The sequence below is a fragment of the Palaemon carinicauda genome, chromosome 6, assembly GCF_036898095.1.
Source record: "Palaemon carinicauda isolate YSFRI2023 chromosome 6, ASM3689809v2, whole genome shotgun sequence".
In the NCBI taxonomy this organism is placed as follows: Eukaryota; Metazoa; Arthropoda; class Malacostraca; order Decapoda; family Palaemonidae; genus Palaemon; species Palaemon carinicauda.
In genome coordinates this window covers 4,097,157-4,116,635 of record NC_090730.1, presented here as the reverse complement: position 1 = coordinate 4,116,635, position 19,479 = coordinate 4,097,157, and the positions used below count along the sequence as shown (strand labels likewise).

Here is a 19,479-nt window from a genome sequence, read left to right as displayed (position 1 = left end):
ACAAATTCAACAGTCACTGACTCCAGGATAACTGAGATTTCATTGGATTCTTTACCTTTAGTTTGCTTTAGCTAAAGATACCCAAAATGCAGACATAGGAGTGTTCTGCTGATACAGTATATTTATTGTATGTTCTCTTGCATGAAGAATATTTTGATATAAGAATACAAAGACTTTCCTACACTACTAAGATGGTCATCTGGAGAGATATAGTTTATTCTTTCAGATATTTTGTAAGTTTCAAAGGAGTTCAAGAGTACTTACTGTAAAACCCTGCTATACTGCAGTACTTGACTCTGTTGTGGTGATGATATAGGCCTACCAGCTTTTTACTTAATTGGGATGTACAGTATTGCCTTCAGACCATGACAACCACTTTAAACCTTGTGTAAATAACTTTCAAAATGATATTACTTGAGGTTGACAATTGTGTTCTCCAAATATTTTCAGGCTTCACCAATTATTGAAGGTCTGTATTTTTCCTCTCTACATTTCGAAACTATGATTATTTAAGTTCTCAGATTTTCAGAGTATGTTGAAGGTATTGTTACTGGTACTCTTAAACAAAACTAATTTTAAAGTAAAGTTCTTGATGAAACTACAGTATATAGGTAAATACTCTACTTTGACCTATTTTAAAAGGCCACATATTTATTTAAAGCCAAATTTTTATCAAACTTTTGTCTTAAATAAGATTTGTGTTGGGGATGAATAGTAGTTTTCCAAAAACATTCGCACAAGTTAGAGCAAGATTTCTGCTTTATTGGTACAGTAATTCACCTAATAATTCAAGTCTTTGAACACTTTTTATCTTGTGAGAGATTATTATTTTTCAATATTTAACTTAGCCGGTGATTATATAGCTGCAACTCTGTTGCCCGACAGACAACTCTACGGTAAAAACTCGCCAGCGATCGCTACACAGGTTGCGGGTGTGCCCAACAGCGCCATCTGTCGTCCAGATACCCAGTACTCAATGTAAACAAAGACTCAATTTTCTCTCTGTCGAGCTATCGACAAGACGTACTTACTCGCTGTTGCTAAACTGGAGTTTTTTCACAACTAATTGGTGAAGTACTTTATTCTAGTTTTGAGCTTTCGCTATGCAGGTGTTTTATCTTCATCTTAAATCTTGAACTCGTTTTGGATAGATTTAATTATGGTGACAAAGAGAGTATGGACTTTCTTTCACTTTTAAATGGCCGACCCTTCCCATAGACGGAAGTGTGTTTAGGCTTTTAGTAATTATCTTATCAAGTTATAGATTTTCCTCTATATATTTTATATCTCTCCGCCTTTATTAGGCCTCTTCGATTAACTTTCCATTTATTATAAACATATAAAAATAAATTTTAATGTTTTGTTTATATAGACCTTTCCTGAGAGTAGGCGGTTCTAACTTGGAAACCGAAGTTAATCAACGTTGAGCCCTTTATATCGTAATTAGCTTTTAAAGGATTTAAAACTTTTTAAATGTAATATTTTATGAAAGAATTTCTTTGATAGTCTTCGTACTGTTTTCAAAGATGAACTAACGTTTTGTTTATTTATGCTACGCAGTTGTTGACGTTCAGGACGTTCAACATGCGCTCTATCGTTACGATAGAGAGAGAGTGTATCACGGTTTCACTTTGCAGTAAGAGTAAATCGATTCTGACGTTTTGTTCATTCTTTCTTAGCTTAAATGTTTTAAATTCTATTTTAAAGGAACTTTTTATTTGAAAAACCTTTCAGTTTTTTCCTTTAGTCAAATAACATGTTTTTTTGACGAAATATAATTGGGCTCTTCTCTTAGGTGCGAAATCAAGAGAGAAAGAGAGAGAGAGATAGAGACGGAGGGAGAGAGAGGAGAGAAAACGTTCCGTTCAAGCGGGTAACGTTGTTCTCGAGTTACTCTCGTCCCTAGTTGCTGTACGGGGAGGAAGGATAAAACGTTTTTAGTTTTTTTATTCTCGTCCCCAGGCTATGTGCGGTGAGAGATTGAAAACGTAGTTATATGAACTAGTGTTTAGTCTCTTTCCCAGCCACTGATTTTTTTATCTTAAAATATGTTTTCTGTTTTTTGCTGGTATTAATGAGCTTGCATTATACGACTGATTTCGCAATTACTACCTTTTAATGAAGGGTAGAATTGCGTGTTTCAGGTAGAAATCAGTAAAAGTTTTGATTTCAGTGAAATAAGTGCAAAACAGAAAATCGAAGTGATAAAGTGATATGCGCAAAGTGTTACAGTGTTGCGTCCGAGGGTTCGTCTGTTCGTGCCTGTCGTTCACCTAGTCCGGGACCTCTTGCATGCTCCCAAGCCCAGGGGAGAAGTAATGTCAAACGACTTATGGGTTCGAGAGGCCTTGATCAACGAACAGACGTTTTCCCTCTATGGTATCGGGTGTATCTTACCAAGATCTCCCCTACCATAAGACGAGAGAGACGTTGTTTCTCCTCGTCATCCGAAGGCTTTTCGCATAAGAAACCTGTCACAAGGTTTCGAAGCCCTTAAGGGAAAGTCAGTCCTATCAGGACAGGTCCAGCGTCCTGGTTACAACCATTAGGACAGCTCTGACCCTATGCAGTCATCGGATAACTGCTCGCCGCCTAACAAAAGCGTAACACAGACTCCGAGAGTCTTTTTTTTTGTTGGCAAAGTGTTGCGGTCACAGACGTTACCCTCGTCTCTTACCACAACCATTTCCGTTGATCCTTAATGGGTTGTATGGCAAGACATGCAGTATATGCTTGCCTCCCTTATGGAAGACTATTCTGCCGATTAGTCCGTTGAGTCTAGCCGTTTATCTCATCGATATCCTGGCTTTCAGCCAACCTAACGTTCCTTTGTGCTTACTGTTGACGTTGGCGTAGCTTTGTCATGTCAGTCAGGTTGTTTAGAACCACACTCGATGCGGTCTCGTGTGGTTTTTCAGCCGCATTTGGACGTTAGGCCACTTGCTGATGCTCCTGTTGACGTTCAAGACGTTCACTAACAATCGGAGTTGACTTGTTTTGACGCTGTGCGTCAACCTCCGCATTCTAGAGTTGTTTTGACTGCTCAGTCTAGGCAGTCAAAGCAGTCTCGAGTGGACGCTGTGCGTCCTCACGCACCTGTTGTGGTTGACAGTTCAGTTGTTGACAGTTCACAGACTGTCAAGCAGTTACATGACGTTGCGTTCTGGTCCGCTACTAATGCACCAGTGAGTGTGGACTCTGCTTGTAAAGCATTGCCACCACGGTAGGTCTCTCCCTTGCTTGAGACTCAGCTTTTATCGGACAAGGTTCCTGTAGATGAGGAAGTTGCTGTTCCCCCTCCTACTGATATTCCCTTGAGGACTCTGTCAGATGGAGAGGAGCCTAAAGCTGCTTAGCCTCCTATGGACTTTAATTAAATCATGATGATTTTTTTAAGGATCTTTGTCCGGATCTTTTTGTAACTGCTGCTCCTCGTTCGCCTAAACGTCAGAGCTTACACTAGGCCTAGCTACTTCGAAGCCGTTGTTTTTAAGCTAGTGCTCTCTCGCTCTCCTAGAGAGCTTTACGTTGGCTAGGCGACTGGTTTTTCACCAGGAGGAGTTTGGGGGATACAGCCTTTGCTTTCCCTTCTTTTAAACTGGTTTATAGAGCGAGAGTCTGATATGACACGAGAGAAGTTCTCGGCTTGGGAGTTCATGCCTCTGCCCAGATAGACTTCTCAATTCTCGTAGACTCTCCCTGGCGCCTGGCCAGGAGACGCTCCAAGTTGTTTACAGGTCAACTTCACAGCTGTTTTCGAGCCTTTGAAGTTTTGCTGTACAATTATGTCATGCATAACAAGGCTTTCAGGGATGGTAAGCGGTACCGCCTCAGTCGCTAACCCCGTTTGTTGCCACACCTGCTCCCGTAGACCCTAAATGGGCTTTGCTGCAAGACATGCAGTCCAAGCTTGCGTCCTTGATAGAGGATTTTAATGCGGAGAAGGTTGCTACCGAACCTTCTGGCCAACAACCTTCCAACCGGTCGGTTGTGCGCCCTGTTGACGCTGAGGTAACCTACTCGCGTCTGCCAGTTGAGGTGGTTCCTCCACCGATGCGACCCAGTGTGGGTTGCCAGCCGCACGTTGACGTTAAGCGACGCTCGGAGGTGGTTGTTGACGTTCAGGACGTTCAACAACCAGCAGAGGTGACTTGTTTTGACGCAGTGCGTCAACCTCAGCAACCCGGTAGGGTGTTGACTGCACAACCCAGACGGTCTAGACAGTCTCGGGTTGACGCTGTGCTTCCTCGCGCACCCATGGTTGTTGACAGTTCACAGACTGTGCAGCAGTTCCATGATGTTGCGTCCGGCTCCGTCACGCATGCACCAGTGCGACCGGACTCAGCGAGCCAGACGTTGCCCACTCCGTTGCCGTTTCCTCATCAGTTTTCGGATGAGGAACCCTCTGATGAGGACGTTGCTGAACAACAAGACAATCAGCCCCCAGAATAGATCAAGCCCTGCTATCCATCCAGAAGATGCTGAAGAAGGAACGCTGCTCAGTCAGGCTGTGGATGAGTCTGGTAGGGACGCTGTCATCCGTGGAACAATTTGTGTCACTAGGAAGACTACACCTCCGTCCTCTTCAATACCATCTAGCTTTTCACTGGAAAAAGGACAAGACGCTAGAAGCGGTCTCGATCCCGGTTTCCGAAAAGATAAAGTCTTGTCTGACTTGGTGGAAGGACAATATCAACCTAAGAGAGGGTCTTCCCCTGGCTGTTCAGACTCCCAAACACGTTCTCTTCTCGGACGCATCGGACGTGGGCTGGGGCGCGACACTAGACGGTCGGGAATGCTCAGGACTGTGGAACTCGAGTCAGAGGAGCATGCATATCAACTGCAAGGAGCTGTTGGCAGTACATCTGGCCTTGAAAAGCTTCAAGTCTCTCCTTCGAGGCAAAGTGGTGGAAGTTAACTCGGACATCACCACGGCCTTGGCGTACATCTCCAAACAAGGAGGTACCCACTCACTGACGTACGAGATCGCAAGGGACCTGCTCATCTGGTCAAAAGGTCAAGACATCTCCCTAGTAACGAGGTTCATCCAAGGCGACTTGAACGTCATAGCAGATTGTCTCAGTCGGAAAGGGCAAGTAATTCCAACCGAATGGACCCTCCACAAGGATGTGTGCAAGAGACTTTGGGCCACTTGGGGTATAACCATCCATAGATCTCTTTGCAACCTCGCTGACCAAGAGGCTTCCAATCTATTGCTCTCCAGTCCCGGACCCAGCAGCAATACATATAGATGCTTTCCTCCTAGATTGGTCACATCTGGATCTCTACGCATTCCCACCGTTCAAGATTGTCAACAAGGTACTGCAGAAGTTCGCCTCTCACGAAGGGACAAGGTTGACGTTAGTTGCTTCCCTCTGGCCCGCGAGAGAATGGTTCACCGAGATACTTCGATGGTTAGTAGACGTTCCCAGTAGTCTTCCTCTAAGGGTAGACCTTCTACGTCAGCCACACGTAAAGAAGGTACTCCAAAGCCTCCACGCTCTTCGTCTGACTGCCTTCAGACTATCGAAAGACTCTCGAGAGCTAGAGGCTTTTCGAAGGAAGCAGCCAGTGCGATTGCTAGAGCAAGGAGAGCTTCTTCCATTAGAGTCTACCAATCGAAGTGGGAAGTCTTCCGAGACTGGTGCAAGTCAGTTTCTGTATCCTCGACCAGTACCTCTGTAGCTCAAATAGCTGTTTTTCTCTTATACCTGAGAAAAGGACGATCCCTTTCAGCTCCCACTATCAAGGGCTACAGAAGCATGTTGGCATCGGTCTTCCGGCATAGAGGCTCAGATCTTTCCAAACATAAAGATCTGCAAGACCTCCTTAAGTCTTTTGAGACCACCAAGGAGCGTCGTTTGGCTACCCCTGGATGGAATTTAGACGTGGTACTAAGATTCTTCATGTCAGACAGGTTGGAGCCGTTACAATCAGCCTCCCTGAAAGATCTCACTCTTAAGACTCTTTTCCTGGTATGCTTAGCCTCGGCTAAAAGAGTCAGTGAGATTCATGCCTTCAGCAAGAACATAGGATTTTCGTCAGAAAAAGCTACTTGTTAGCTACAACTTGGTTTTCTAGCCAAAAATGAGCTGCCTTCTCGGCCTTGGCCTAAATCTTTCGATATCCCCAGCTTATCGGAGATCGTAGGCAATGAACTAGAAAGAGTCTTATGCCCTGTTAGAGCTCTTAAGTTCTATTTAAAGCGTACTAAACCTTTACAAGGCCAATCTGAAGCTTTATGGTGTTCAGTTAAGAAACCATCCTTGCCTTTGTCAAAGAATGCTTGGTCAGACTTTATCAGATTGTTAATACGAGAAGCTCATTCACATCTGAGTGAGGAAGACCGAACTTTGCTTAAGGTGAAGACGCACGAAGTTAGAGCTGTAACAACTTCTGTGGCCTTTAAGCAAAATATATCTCCGCAAAGTATAATGGACGCAACCTATTGGAGAAGCAAGTCAGTGTTCGCGTCATTTTACTTGAAAGATGTCCAGTCTCTTTACAAGAACTGCTACACACTGGGACCATTCGTAGCAGCGAGTGCAGTAGTGGGTGAGGGCTCAACCACTACAATTCCCTAATTCCATACCCTTTTAATCTTTCTCTTGAAATGTTTTTATTGTTGTTTTTTGGGTTGTCCGAAAGGCTAAGAAGCCTTTCGCATCCTGGTTGATTTGGCGGGTGGTCAAAGTCATTTCTTGAGAGCGCCTAGATTAGGGGTTTTGATGAGGTCCTGTTGTATGGGTTGCAACCCTCGATACTTCAGATCCTAGGGGTCGATCAGCATCCTAAGAGGATCGCGAGGCTCCGTAAGGAAGACGTACTTAAAAGGCAGAGTAATTGTTCAAGTCGATTTCCTTACCAGGTACCTATTTATTTTGTTTTTGTTATTTTGATAACTTCTAAAATGAAATAAAAACTCTTAGCTCATAAAAGTGTAAACATATATTGCTGGTCTCTACCCACCCCCCTGGGTGTGAATCAGCTATATAATCACCGGCTAAGTTAAATATTGAAAAATGTTATTTTGATAATAAAATAAATTTTTGAATATACCCGGTGATTATAAATTAAAGGACCCTCCCTTCCTCCCCAATAGAGACGCAGCGGGACGAGGAGAAAATTGAGTCTTTGTTTACATTGAGTACTGGGTATCTGGACGACAGATGGTGCTGTTGGGCACACCCGCAACCTGTGTAGTGATCGCTGGCGAGTTTTTACCGTAGAGTTGTCTGTCGGGCAACAGAATTGCAGCTATATAATCACCGGGTAAGTATATTCAAAAATTTATTTTATTATCAAAATAACATATTTTGTAAATATTTCCCCCAATTATTTACCACTATCTTCCTCTTAACTGATTGTGATATGCTTCAAGCCACTTTCTTAAGTTTGATTAATTATTTTTTTTTAATGGAGGATAGGATCTTGAATTTGTCATAATAGTTCCTCCTCTACATATTAGCTCCACCTGGCATTGCCATCTAGGGTTTAATGTTCTAATTATTTTTTTTCCACTACAGAGGAGAGCTTTTTATTGTATTGGATATGCAAATTTTTATTGCCTTAACATCATGTACATTTTTTACTCATTTTAATTTTGGAGGGAAGGTTTATGAAAAACACTAGTAAATGTTTGTAAAGAATAGGGTATAGGAATAATGTACATTAAATATAATTGATAATGCCAGATCCAAGCTTAATATATTATCTAAAAATAGAGAAAGTTGTATGAAAATATAGACTACATAAGAAATATTTCCATATCAACTGTAAATGGGCAAAGTTAGTGTTGGTCCCCTGAGATATTAAGTGCATTTTGGAATCTCGACTTTAGAGTTGGAAGGTGAGGGGTGTGGCATTGAAGATTTGCTTGTGAAGTAGTATTTCTTAGATCCAAATGAATTTCTTAGCTACCAGAAAAGGAGTTATTGGCATTAAAATCCGAATACATGTATAACAAAAATTAACTACATAGGCTGTAGTAAATACAAAGCTTGTAGTGGAAGCATTGTTATCATTCCTTCTGTAATCAACAAACATAGCCTCCTCTGTTTAAATAATAAAGGGAATAAAATGGAAAAACTATAACATTTTTATATATGTATGAGCAAAGGTTGACAAAACAGAGCTTCTGCAGAAGCAATATTAACATCAGGGGAGGTTCTTAGATATAATAAGGACATAGTAAGGGATACTGAAGTAGTGAAAAGACTAAGTGGTTACCTATTTGCTTTGGTATACTTGTTAATCCAATATTATTTTCAATCCCTACTGCAAATGATATCTGGTTTTAGAAGGATTTTTTTCATATTTTTATGGCAGTAAGAAAAGGGGCTTAATATTCCTATTTGTTGACCTAATAAAAAAAGATTCAAGAGTAAATTATAGAGATACAAAAGATGTTTATTAGCCAAAAAATAGGTACAGTACTGTACTTGAGATTGTACAATGATTTTTTATCATTTCAGATGAGCGAAGCGTCCCTTTTAGGGACTTTAGCTTTTATTATAGAAGAGGGAGCACTTCTTGTAAGAGTTAATACTGGATGGCAATATGTTGCGGTAAGTCTAGCATAAGGTTTACTGTGATTTGCATGCATATTTACTCATTCCAAGTAAGCTTAAGCTGCCACTTTAGTTGCTGCAAATACTTAAAATCCACATACCGTACATTTTTAAAAATGGAAATTGGACTTTTTTTTCACAAGTGTTTGATAACCATTTTATCCATGTATTTATTAGTACATTTCTTCAAATTGTAAACCTTGTTTTCAAAAATTCTTCCACGCATTTAGTTCTACTTTTATCACCCATGCTTATACGAAGTGGAGTATTTTTATCAAATGCTCAATTAATCAATGCTACTGTCATTCACACAGTTTTGCAAAAAATAAGATTTGGTTTGAAAGTTGCTTTGTATTACTGTATTCTCGATGTTATTCACATAATTGCACATATACGTTTAACCTTGTTTTTCTAAATTTTCGTAACAATTAGTTCTCATTCGTGAACTTTGTTTAAAAAATGCTTCTTTCATCTTAATTTGTTGGACAAAAACTTGTGGTTTATCAAATTTCTTACTGTTGATCGTGATATTGATCTCGGGCCACCATTCAGTTAGTTCTTTATGCATGTTGCATAAGATTTTTCTTGATTCTGACCATCTTTTGCATTCAGATCTAGACTGTATGTAGTATTAAATATGCAGTTGATTTTAAGTCTTGCCTTTCCCATCATAAGGCTCAACACTGCACAGTATTTCAGAAATTTTATTCCATCTGTGACCAGATTGTGGAATGATCTTCTTAATCAGGCAGTAGAATTGGTGGGGCTTCAGAAGTTCACAGGGAATGTTTTTTTTATGTTGAACAGGCTGACATAAGTCTATCTTAATACTGAAGTTTATATATGGCATCTATTTTAAAATTGTTTCTGATCTTGAGATACTGTAGTTTGTTCTTTATTCACCACTTCTCATATATATATAGTTTACTTATTTCCTTTCCAAATGTGTTTTTTTTTACTGTTGGAGCCCCTGGGCTTGTAGCATCTTACCTTTCTAACTAAGGTTCATACCCAAGCTAGTAATGATGATAATGATTGTAATCGTTTTCATGCATACACACACAAGCAGTGACATTTTTACACAAATGTTTTTTAATCATTAGCTGTGGTACACTTGTTATTCTAGTATTATTTTAATCATTCAATACAGGTACAACTATAAGGTGGTTTGTCTTTACGCAGATGCTTTATAATCATGAACAATGCTTTGTTTATGCATAAGCTTCATAACAAATTAGCATTGCATTATATGTTGAGACACAAATTGTATTGATTTCACAGATGCAGAATGACCATAAGTCATGGTTTTATTTGTATATCAATCTACTCCATCAGTTTATAACCACTAGTTGTCAGCAAGCCATTTGTTGATTCTTTTATGCATTTCTATTTTTTTTTTTCTTTTTATTATGGTGAGTACTTAAAACAGCTGGAAGGAGGCGGTAGCAATAGGAGTTAGAAAAGAAAAACTTAATGCAGTCTTCGTCATGATAAAATCCATTGCATAAACACTGAATGAGAGCGTTCAGTAAATAAAAGACATTGTTCCAGGTTTGCATGTACTGTTTTATTATGATGCTCATTTTCTTTGTAGTTTATTATTCCTTTTTCTGCATTTTCCATTTTTACCACTGGACATTATTATTAATGCAGTCTTTTTTCGTTTACAGTTAGGATCTGTGGTTCCCTTACCCGCCCCTACGGCACTGCCATTGACTACACCTCTGAACACAGAAAGTGCTCGACCACCACCTCTTGAAGGAAGGTCACTTGTTGTTGTGGAAAATGAACCGAGGGTTAGTTTTGTGTTACCTTTCTTTTTACCTTGTTTGTGTCATTTTAGGATTATAGTTCCTTTTTTATTCTTTCAAATACTTTGATTAAGATATTTAAGATAAAATATATTCAGCTATCCTGCTAAGTGAGAGGAGACATAAGTTGATAAGAAATAGTGAAAGTACTTCAGAATCTAGTTGGGGAGGGCTATTGTGCTTTAGGAAATTGAGAGAAATAGCAGTGTCACTGTAGTAACATTAAGAAGAACCATGAAAGACTTTGAGGAGGTAAAAGAAATTTCATTATAAAATCAAGATGAGAAAGGTAGTTAATAAAGATATGAAAATGATAATAAAAATATCTTTCCTTTTTTACTCAAAGTGGAAACCTCCTGATGTGGTAAGCACTTACTTCCCATCTATTTGTAGCAATGAGTTAATTAAAAGTAAAGTTATATTTTAAAAGTACTGTACAGTATGAAAATACTAGACAATAGATTTTTTTTAGTAAATACTACAACACAACTTTGTTTACTCACATTCAGGATACCAATCTTTCATTCTCAGTCTAGTTAGATTATATATGAAAGAAGTTGTATCTTATCATTTTCATAATCCACAGCTACGTCTGGCAGCACTCAACGAGCCATTTACAGGAGATATGACTGGAGTTCGTGGCGCCGATTACACCTGTTACAGGGAGGCTAGAAGAGCTGGTCTCAGTGGAACCTTCAGAGCTCTTCTCACATCTAGGGTTCAGAATTTAGACTCGATAGTTCGATATTCAGACAGGAGTTTGCCAGTCGTCAATCTCAAGGTTTGTACATGCTATACAGTATTCATAGTTTTTTTCTCAGCATTAGGTCATTTTCATTAAGGATATATCTCCTGAGAAATTGTTAAGCAGTCAATGCCATCTGAAGAAAACTTCCATAATATCAGCGGCTTCATACATCCACACAAAACCCTCAAAGCCAGAGCATGAAACTCCCTTACACAAACTAGCTACTCACCTTTACCTTGCACACACACACTTGAGCTTGGATATCCAGATCTTTCTTTTACAATACCTCAATTACATGAACTGTTCAGCATTTTCTGTCTTCTTTTCCTCATCTTCTAAATTTTATATACTTCACAAACAATCATCCTTCATTTATTACATATTACAAATTATCTCAAAATTATGATTTGTCCCTATAGCCACACTTCCCTTTTTACGACTACCTCTAAGGATCTCCTTTTCAATCCTTCTGATGCCACATATACAGTACTTTACAAACTGTATTTCTACAGCTCAAACTTTTATTCTTTCATATTTATTCAAGATTTACACTTCATTTTCACTTCAGGAAAGTTAGCTCATTTGGCCCCTTATACATTCCAACCATAGCCTCCAAAATACACTTTCTTGCTTCACATCTTGTCTCATTCTACAATCTTCCATTATGTTTACTCTCTGATAGATAATTATGAGAATCAAAGGCTCCCATTCTTCCAACATTCATATTAACATCCATTGCTTCATCTTCCTGGTTACCTATACTCATGTTTACTCTCTTACTCTGTAAATAGCTTCTGCAGTTTATTTTCACCATCCTCAAATCAATACTGGTTCTTATTAATTGGTCTAAGAGTCATTCACAACTCACTTTCTTGTTCCAAATCTTTGCACGGTACCTACATATTGTCACATCACTCCAGTCATCAAGATATTGAACAGCTATGATGACAAAACTTAACATTGTCTTGAACCAACTTTTACACCAAACAAGCAACTTTTCCATCCTTATACTCTAACCTTTGCCTTGTTTCCATTGTGAAAACTGTTTATTATTCTCAACAATTATCTCTACCTCACATTCTTATCACCTTCCATATTACCCCTCTATTAATTTTATGTTTTTTTTTATCTAGGATCATGGGTAAGTACTCCACACAACTTTTCCCCTCTCTGTCAATCTTTCCACACAACTAATTTCTAGTTAACACTTGATCCACACATACCTCCTTGTCTAAACTCACTGTTCTTCCCTTATCAGTCCTTCAGTATCATATACATCCCTGGTAAAATATTGTGTTTTTCAATTCATAAACTTCTTGCTTCCTGAGCACTCAATTCCACAAGCATTCCAAACAAACACTAACTATTTTCACCCTATTTGTTTACTTTTTTATTTCTCAGTAGAATGGATAGTGGCACAGTAAATCTTGCTAGCAAGTTGTATTTTCTAATCTACCAAGGTGTTGGAAATTACATAATACACATACCAAGGCACTTCCCTTAATTTTGGGGGGTAGCCGACATCAACAAATGATACAAAAACAAAAAGGGGACCTCTACTCTCTACGTTCCTCCCAGCCTGACAAGGGACTCAACCGAGTTCAGCTGGTACTGCTAGGGTGCCACAGCCCACCCTCCCCCGTTATCCACCACAGATGAAGCTGAATCCTCTACTGCTGCTACCTCCGTGGTCATCTAAGACACCGGAGGAAGCAGCAGGGCCTACCGGAACTGCGTCACAATCGCTCACCATTCATTCCTATTTCTAGCACGCTCTCTTGCCTCTCTCACTTCTATCCTCCTATCACCCAGAGCTTTCTTCACTCCATCCATCCACCCAAACCTTGGCCTTCCTCTTGTACTTCTCCCATCAACTCTTGCATTCATCACCTTCTTTAGCAGACAGACATTTTCCATTCTCTCAACATGGCCAAACCACCTCTTAGCATTATTATTGATTTTTTAAGTAATAGATCTCAAAGAGTTGTTGTTGATGGGCACCATAGTGATTATAGGAATGTGATATCCAGTGTTCCACAGGGTAGTGTTCTTGGCCCATTACTTTTTATACTATATACACATGACATGTGGTTTGGCCTAGAAAACAAGCTTGTTGCATATGCAGATGATGCTACTCTCTTTGCATCAATTCCATCCCCTGAATGTAGATCTAGGGTTGGTGAATCCCTTAATAGAGATTTAGCTAGAATTAGTGCATGGTGCAAATTATGGGGTATGAAGTTGAATCCTAACAAAACTCAAAGTATGATTGTAAGTAGGTCAAGGACGGTGGTTCCTCAACATCCGGATCTCAGTATTGATAATGTTTCTTTAAATATGTATGACTCTTTCAAAATTTTAGGTGTGATTCTCGACAGTAAATTTACTTTTGAGAAACATATAAGGTCTGTGTCTTCTTCAATTTCACAAAAAATAGGCTTATTGAGAAAGTCTCTCAAGATTTTCGGTGATCAATCTATTCTGAAGAAGTGTTTTAAGTCTTTCATTCTACCTTGTTTTGAGTATTGTTCTCCTGTTTGGTCTTCAGCTGCTGATTCTCATCTTAATTTGTTGGACAGAAACTTACGGTCTATTAAATTTCTTATTCCTGATCTAGATATTAATCTCTGGCACCGTCGTTCAATTAGTTCATTATGCATGTTGCATAAGATTTTTCACAACTCTGACCATCCTTTACATTCAGATCTCCCTGGACAATTCTATCCTGTTCGTAATACTAGGCAGGCAGTTAATTCTAATAGCCAGGCCTTCTCCATCACGAGGCTCAATACTACGCAGTACTCTAGAAGTTTTATTCCAGCTGTGACCAAGTTGTGGAATGATCTTCCTAATCGGGTGGTTGAATCAGTAGAACTTCAAAAGTTCAAAGTTGGAGCAAATGCTTTTTTGTTGACCAGGCGGACATGAGTCTTTTTATAGTTTATTTATGACATATTTGTTTTTGATGTTGTTGATAGTTTATTATATGACATGTCTGTTTTGACGTTGTTTCTTATTTTAGAATGATTTATTGTTAATTTGTTCTCTTCATTTATTTATTTCCTTATTTCCTTTCCTCACTGGGCTATTTTTCCCTGTTGGAGCCCCTGGGCTTATAGCATCTTGCTTTTCCAACTAGGGTTGTAGCTTGGATAGTAATAATAATAATAATAATAATAATAATAACACATTCATATCCACTCTAGCTGCTAACTCATTTCTTACATATCTATTGTATGTCCATTATAAGAAAATTTAATTGAGGAGATAGCATATAGGAGTCCAAAATGGGCAAACTATATATTCTAAAACACAACATGCTTGAGAATTCCATTACAAAATCAATGTTATAGATCTCTTGGTGCTACTGTATTAGTGAAACGTCAATATTATATTTTTCATTTTGACTCCCAACTCAATTAGTTGTAATATGGACATTTCCGTAGGTTCGCATCACAGGCGATTTAGCATGTATGATTACAGGATGATTTTATGGCACAATTATTAATTAAAGTGGCCATTGCCAAACAGCATTAGAGGTTGAAATAAATTTCAAAGTAAATTTTTTTATCAGTTTTATTTTATAACAGCTTTGAAAAAAATTTATGTTAAGCGATTCACACTCCTCACAACCATTAATGAAATCACAATGCTGTCCCCGACAAGAGACATGAAGATAATGTGAATCATGATTGCCCAGAAATAATTCCCTCAGCTGTTGATAACAAATCAGGAACAAGACAGATACTGAAAAGACAAAGGACAAAAGCCATCAGGGAATTTTCATTAACTGCTAGGTTATTTTGATACTTTACCAGAGGCATAAGTCTATTAAAAGGAAAGAAAACAAATTTTTCTAGTCTTGGAAGTAAATGATGAAACCATAGCTTCCAGAGAGGAGAAATGAGAACATGGGTTCATAGAAAAAAAATGACAAGCCATATGGGATACTGTGCTGTACAAGTGAAATCAATTTACACAAAGTATGCTTGGAACCCTTTTCTGAACAGACTTTGATATCTCTAGGTCTAGAACCTTCGGATGTGAATGAACAATAATTTATGTAGTAACACTTGTCCTTAGTTTTGAAAAGATAACTACGGTGCCTGGTTTAAAATTATTGCTTTGGTAATCCATAAAATTGGTATAATATAGTAAATGTCCACTCGAGCAACATATATAGAGAAATTTCTCTGGGTTAGCTATATTCTTGTCCTTCCTAAACATAAGATGCTTAAATCCTGTGCTTTTATTATTAATAGTGACCCAAATTTGGGTAGTATCTTTAATGATCAGCAGTATATTTAATGATCAGCTGTCTTGTATCTTTCCAAATCATCTAGTTTTTCATTTTTATTTGATTTTTCAGAAAAGCATTATTCTCTGAGAAACTAGGCTTTACTTTTAATTCTTCTTCCTTTATTTTCAGGGGGAGATCCTGTTTAATTCTTGGCGAGATGCATTTTCAGGATCTGGAGGAACTTTTGCCCAGAAGCCTAGAATCTTCAGTTTTGATCTAAAGAATGTTTTGAAGGACCCCACTTGGTAAGTGTTGCAAGGTTTTTTTTTGTTATCCAAGAATGTTAACGAGGTAGTAAAGTAAAAGTGGCAGTTAGTTGGCATGTGAGAAACCATATACCGTATATACTTGACTAACTGTCAACATTTATTTTTGTTTTGGCAGAACAGAGATAAATAAAGAGATGCTTGGAGGTGGGATTGGGGTGAAACACTTCAGGTTTGTATATCTGTGAAGAATGTAGAGTACTGTAAAAATTGAGATTTGTTTCTACAAGGATAGATTTTTTATGTGGAGGCTTGCTCTTTAAGAGGTAGTTATTACCTTTGGAATATGATGAGTGATGTTCATTCCAACACAGAATTGGCAGTGTACTGTTCATTTACATAATCAGATGAATGGTTACTTTTGAACCTTATATGTAGCCTGGCATATCTCGTACTCGAGCCTAAAATAAGTAGTCCTCTGCAGATAGTCTTGAAAAACTCTCCCGATGCACAAAAGTATCTCAAAAGCCCAGAGGAAGGAAAATTGAGAAATTTGAATGTTTCATCTGGAAATGACAGGGTCTGAGCTGCAGGGTTATGGTAGCTTATTGGAAACGTTGCTGCCTGATGATCTGCTGGACTGGAGTTCGAGACCCACTCTAGCTCGATATCTCTTGTAGTCTGCAACCTCACTATCTTTGTGAACAAAGGATATGGAGTTTGGGCAAGCCTGTAGGTCTACCTGCCAAGTCATCAGCAGCCATTGCCTAGCCCTCTCCACTGCTAGCTTGGATGTAGAAGGAGCATGGCCACTATTCATATGTACAGTATATATGGTCAGTCTCTGGGACATTGTTATTGTCTCTTGCCTCTACCATTCATGAGTGAATTTTAAACGAATGAGAGTGATTCTCGACCTTCTTTGGTCCAGAAAAGCTATAATAGGCCATGAAGTTTAACATATACTTTGCCAATGGTAAAGTTAGCATGAAGGCAGTTTTGAGCAGTATGGTGTCACTTTCAAAGCCTCCCTCTGATGACAAAAAAGGAAGGCACCTGGGTGAAACTGAAAGACATGAGTGTCACATACTATTCGATATCTCAAATTTTCTCGATGGAGAACACTATTCAATGCTTCCCATGAATATTGAAACTTCAGCCAAGAATGAGAGATTCAATCCCTCATCCCTATATCTGCTGCCCCTGCCTCCCTTTTTATTCCTGGTTCCTAGGCTAAGTAAAACTTTGTTACCTGGTCACTCAGAATTTATGGCATCCATGGAAAATATACATTCCGAACATAAACAAGCTCAAGCGTCCTTTAGAGGTGAAGATAGAGGCTTTTCAACAGGCACCTATGTCCAAGGCTCACCAAGACCAAGCCTACCAGATTCCTCGGCTTAGAATCCTTGGCGTTATGCTGAGCATATGACCCTGAGTGAGGGGTACCTCCACATTGCCTTTTACCAAAGGTAGAGATAGGACCTTTACAAAGACAAAGAAGGAAATCCTAGATCTACTGAGAATGGCCCCTACCAGAGTGATTCTCCTCTCATGCTGTCGAATATGCAGTAGGCTGTAAATAATGGTGGCACTTCAGCAAATGGGCTTGATGTAAGTGAATGGGTAATGATTGTGTGTCTATAGAGCTTGAAGAAGGCTTAACAGATAAAGATGCTACTCCAGCTTGTAGTCATCAAGAAGTTACCTTGGTCATCCTGAGTCTGGCCACAGCTTAACAATCTTTCTCTTCCTAGGATATTCTTCAAGAAATTTTTCTTTGGCCTATGAAATATTCATACAAGAGTACATGACTTCTCAATGTATGCAATAGTTGACCTGTTGTGTTTTTCAACTATGATTGTGGTTCTCTCTGTGCTCGGTCTCTTGTCAAGAGTTGTCCCATAGCGGAAAGAAATGTTGACACTCGCTACTCTCATATGGAGCTGAGCACACACTGCAGGTCAGGAGGAAGGGCACTGCTCTTCTTCCCCCTTCCTGAATAATGCTTCTCTCTTTTGGGATGCTTCTGCACCTGTGTTTGGTCTTGTACTAAATGCAGTGCTCTTAACAGAGCACTGCTATTTCAACTGAAGAAGACATCATTTAAGATGACTGATCAATGTAGGTATATGTCTGATGATCTCTCTCCGTATATGTGAGGAGGGTACATAGCTGGAGCGGTGATATGTATTAAGATTGTACCCAGCACTGAGTGGTATATGGCACAGGTGTTCACAAGACTGTTACTAGAAAAAACCAAGGATTCGTACCCTCGATTGGGTAAAGGGTGCTACCCTATTTTCTATCCTCCTTTTAATAATTCCTGAGACAATGAAGTCACTGCCATGGAAGAAGTCAGCCCAGCAGAAGGATCATGGTTAACAAACTCCCCTTCATAAGAGTAATGTGAGGACAAATGCAGGCCGTCTTAACACCATCACCGAAACAGTTCCCTATGCAATACAGGATTATACCTGTACAGTCTCCACAATCCTGATCTCCAATCACACTGGCTCTATGAGTATACACTCCATATGCAAGGTCTCCACAAGTATATGCTTCACTTGCTAGGTCTCTGTGTACATACTCCCAACGTACTGCCTTTTGTGCGTACATGCAAGATCTCCAAGAGTACAGGCTCGGACCATACTGCCTTCCACGAGCACCTGTGATCCACATAATTGGTCTCCATTTGTACGGACTCGGAATGTACTGCCTTTCACATGTAAGTGCAAGGTCTCCACGCTTATGGGCTTAAACCATACTATCTTCTGCGCTCTTGATCTCCACAATTGATGAACATAATCATGATGACATTTCCAGACTGTCTCTTAATATGACAAATTTGTATTTTTCCTAATTATACAAACCTTAACTATTTATTAGGGGTTATACTTTCGGTGGACCTGAAATGACGAGTCATTAAAATTTAGCGAGGGTTAACGACCCACACCGCTAGTTAGCGGGGGGGTAGGGGGGTAGCTTGCTACCACTCCTGTTCTCACACCTGTGATTTAGCTCACTTTGCTTGGAGGTAGGACTTCAATGGGGGTTAGGGCTGGCAGGCAAGTTTGTGTAAATAGCTAAGGTTTGTATAGTTAGGAAAAATACAAATTATCTACGAATTAGTCATTTGTTCCGTGACTGGAATACAAACCACGCTATTTATTGGCTTTACTCAGGAGCTGCTTATCTGAGTATGTTAGTACTTAAAAATAAGGAGTCCCTGCCCTCGTTAAAACCTTGCTACGCAAGCTGTGTGTTGAGACATGCAAAAGTGTGACTGTCTAGGTAAAGTTATTCCGAGTCTATTGTAGGGAAAAACTGATGTAACCAAGACTTTCCCAATACCACCTCGCCAAGGGAGCATGGTTTACCTGCAGTGGTTTGAGGTCAGCTTATGCAGAGAACCCAGGATGCTGCTTTCCCCATAAGAGGGTAGGATGAAGAAAAGAATAAGAGCCAGTCAAATCTTTTCATTTACACAGACTAAAACCGGGTAACAGTACCCTCAACCTTCTGCTACTTGTCTAATAAGGAGCTTGAGGTATACAACCAGCTGTTGTGCAGCCACCACTGGACCGATAGAGATCGTATCGAGTTCCTGTGGGTCACGTCTTGCAGAAGAAAGGTTGTGAAAGTCACATGGAGCATTCACATCTCACAGAGTAACCTGCTAAGAAGGACCGGGGGGGCATAGTTATGCCCATGACATCGTGAGTCGTCAAGTTGAGATGATGTTTTGGTGATTCCCTCCTTTAGTCTCTCCCAGTGCTGATGACAAGAGAAGGGACCTGGGTGGGCTGTTTCCATTCGCTTAAGGTAGAGTCTCATACCTTAC

The 19,479-nt window shown here is 39.5% G+C and overlaps 2 protein-coding genes across 6 annotated transcripts in view; one reads left to right on the top strand and one right to left on the bottom strand.

Moving 5' to 3' along the window:
• The window catches only part of LOC137642384 (collagen alpha-1(XVIII) chain-like), an 82,766-nt gene that overhangs the window by 48,757 nt on the left and 14,530 nt on the right, over positions 1-19,479 (top strand). For all 5 annotated transcript variants that reach the window (XM_068374894.1, XM_068374895.1, XM_068374893.1 and 2 more), the window contains 4 exons: positions 8,475-8,567; positions 10,241-10,366; positions 10,968-11,162; positions 15,559-15,674. In XM_068374894.1, coding sequence (XP_068230995.1) covers positions 8,475-8,567; positions 10,241-10,366; positions 10,968-11,162; positions 15,559-15,674 — 530 coding nt within the window. The remainder of the gene's footprint in view (positions 1-8,474; positions 8,568-10,240; positions 10,367-10,967; positions 11,163-15,558; positions 15,675-19,479) is intronic.
• Positions 14,705-19,479, bottom strand: part of LOC137642388 (uncharacterized) — a 65,918-nt gene continuing 61,143 nt past the window's right edge. Inside the window, exon 5 of the mRNA XM_068374903.1 lies at positions 14,705-14,876. The gene's annotated coding sequence lies outside the window, so the exon portion shown is untranslated. The remainder of the gene's footprint in view (positions 14,877-19,479) is intronic.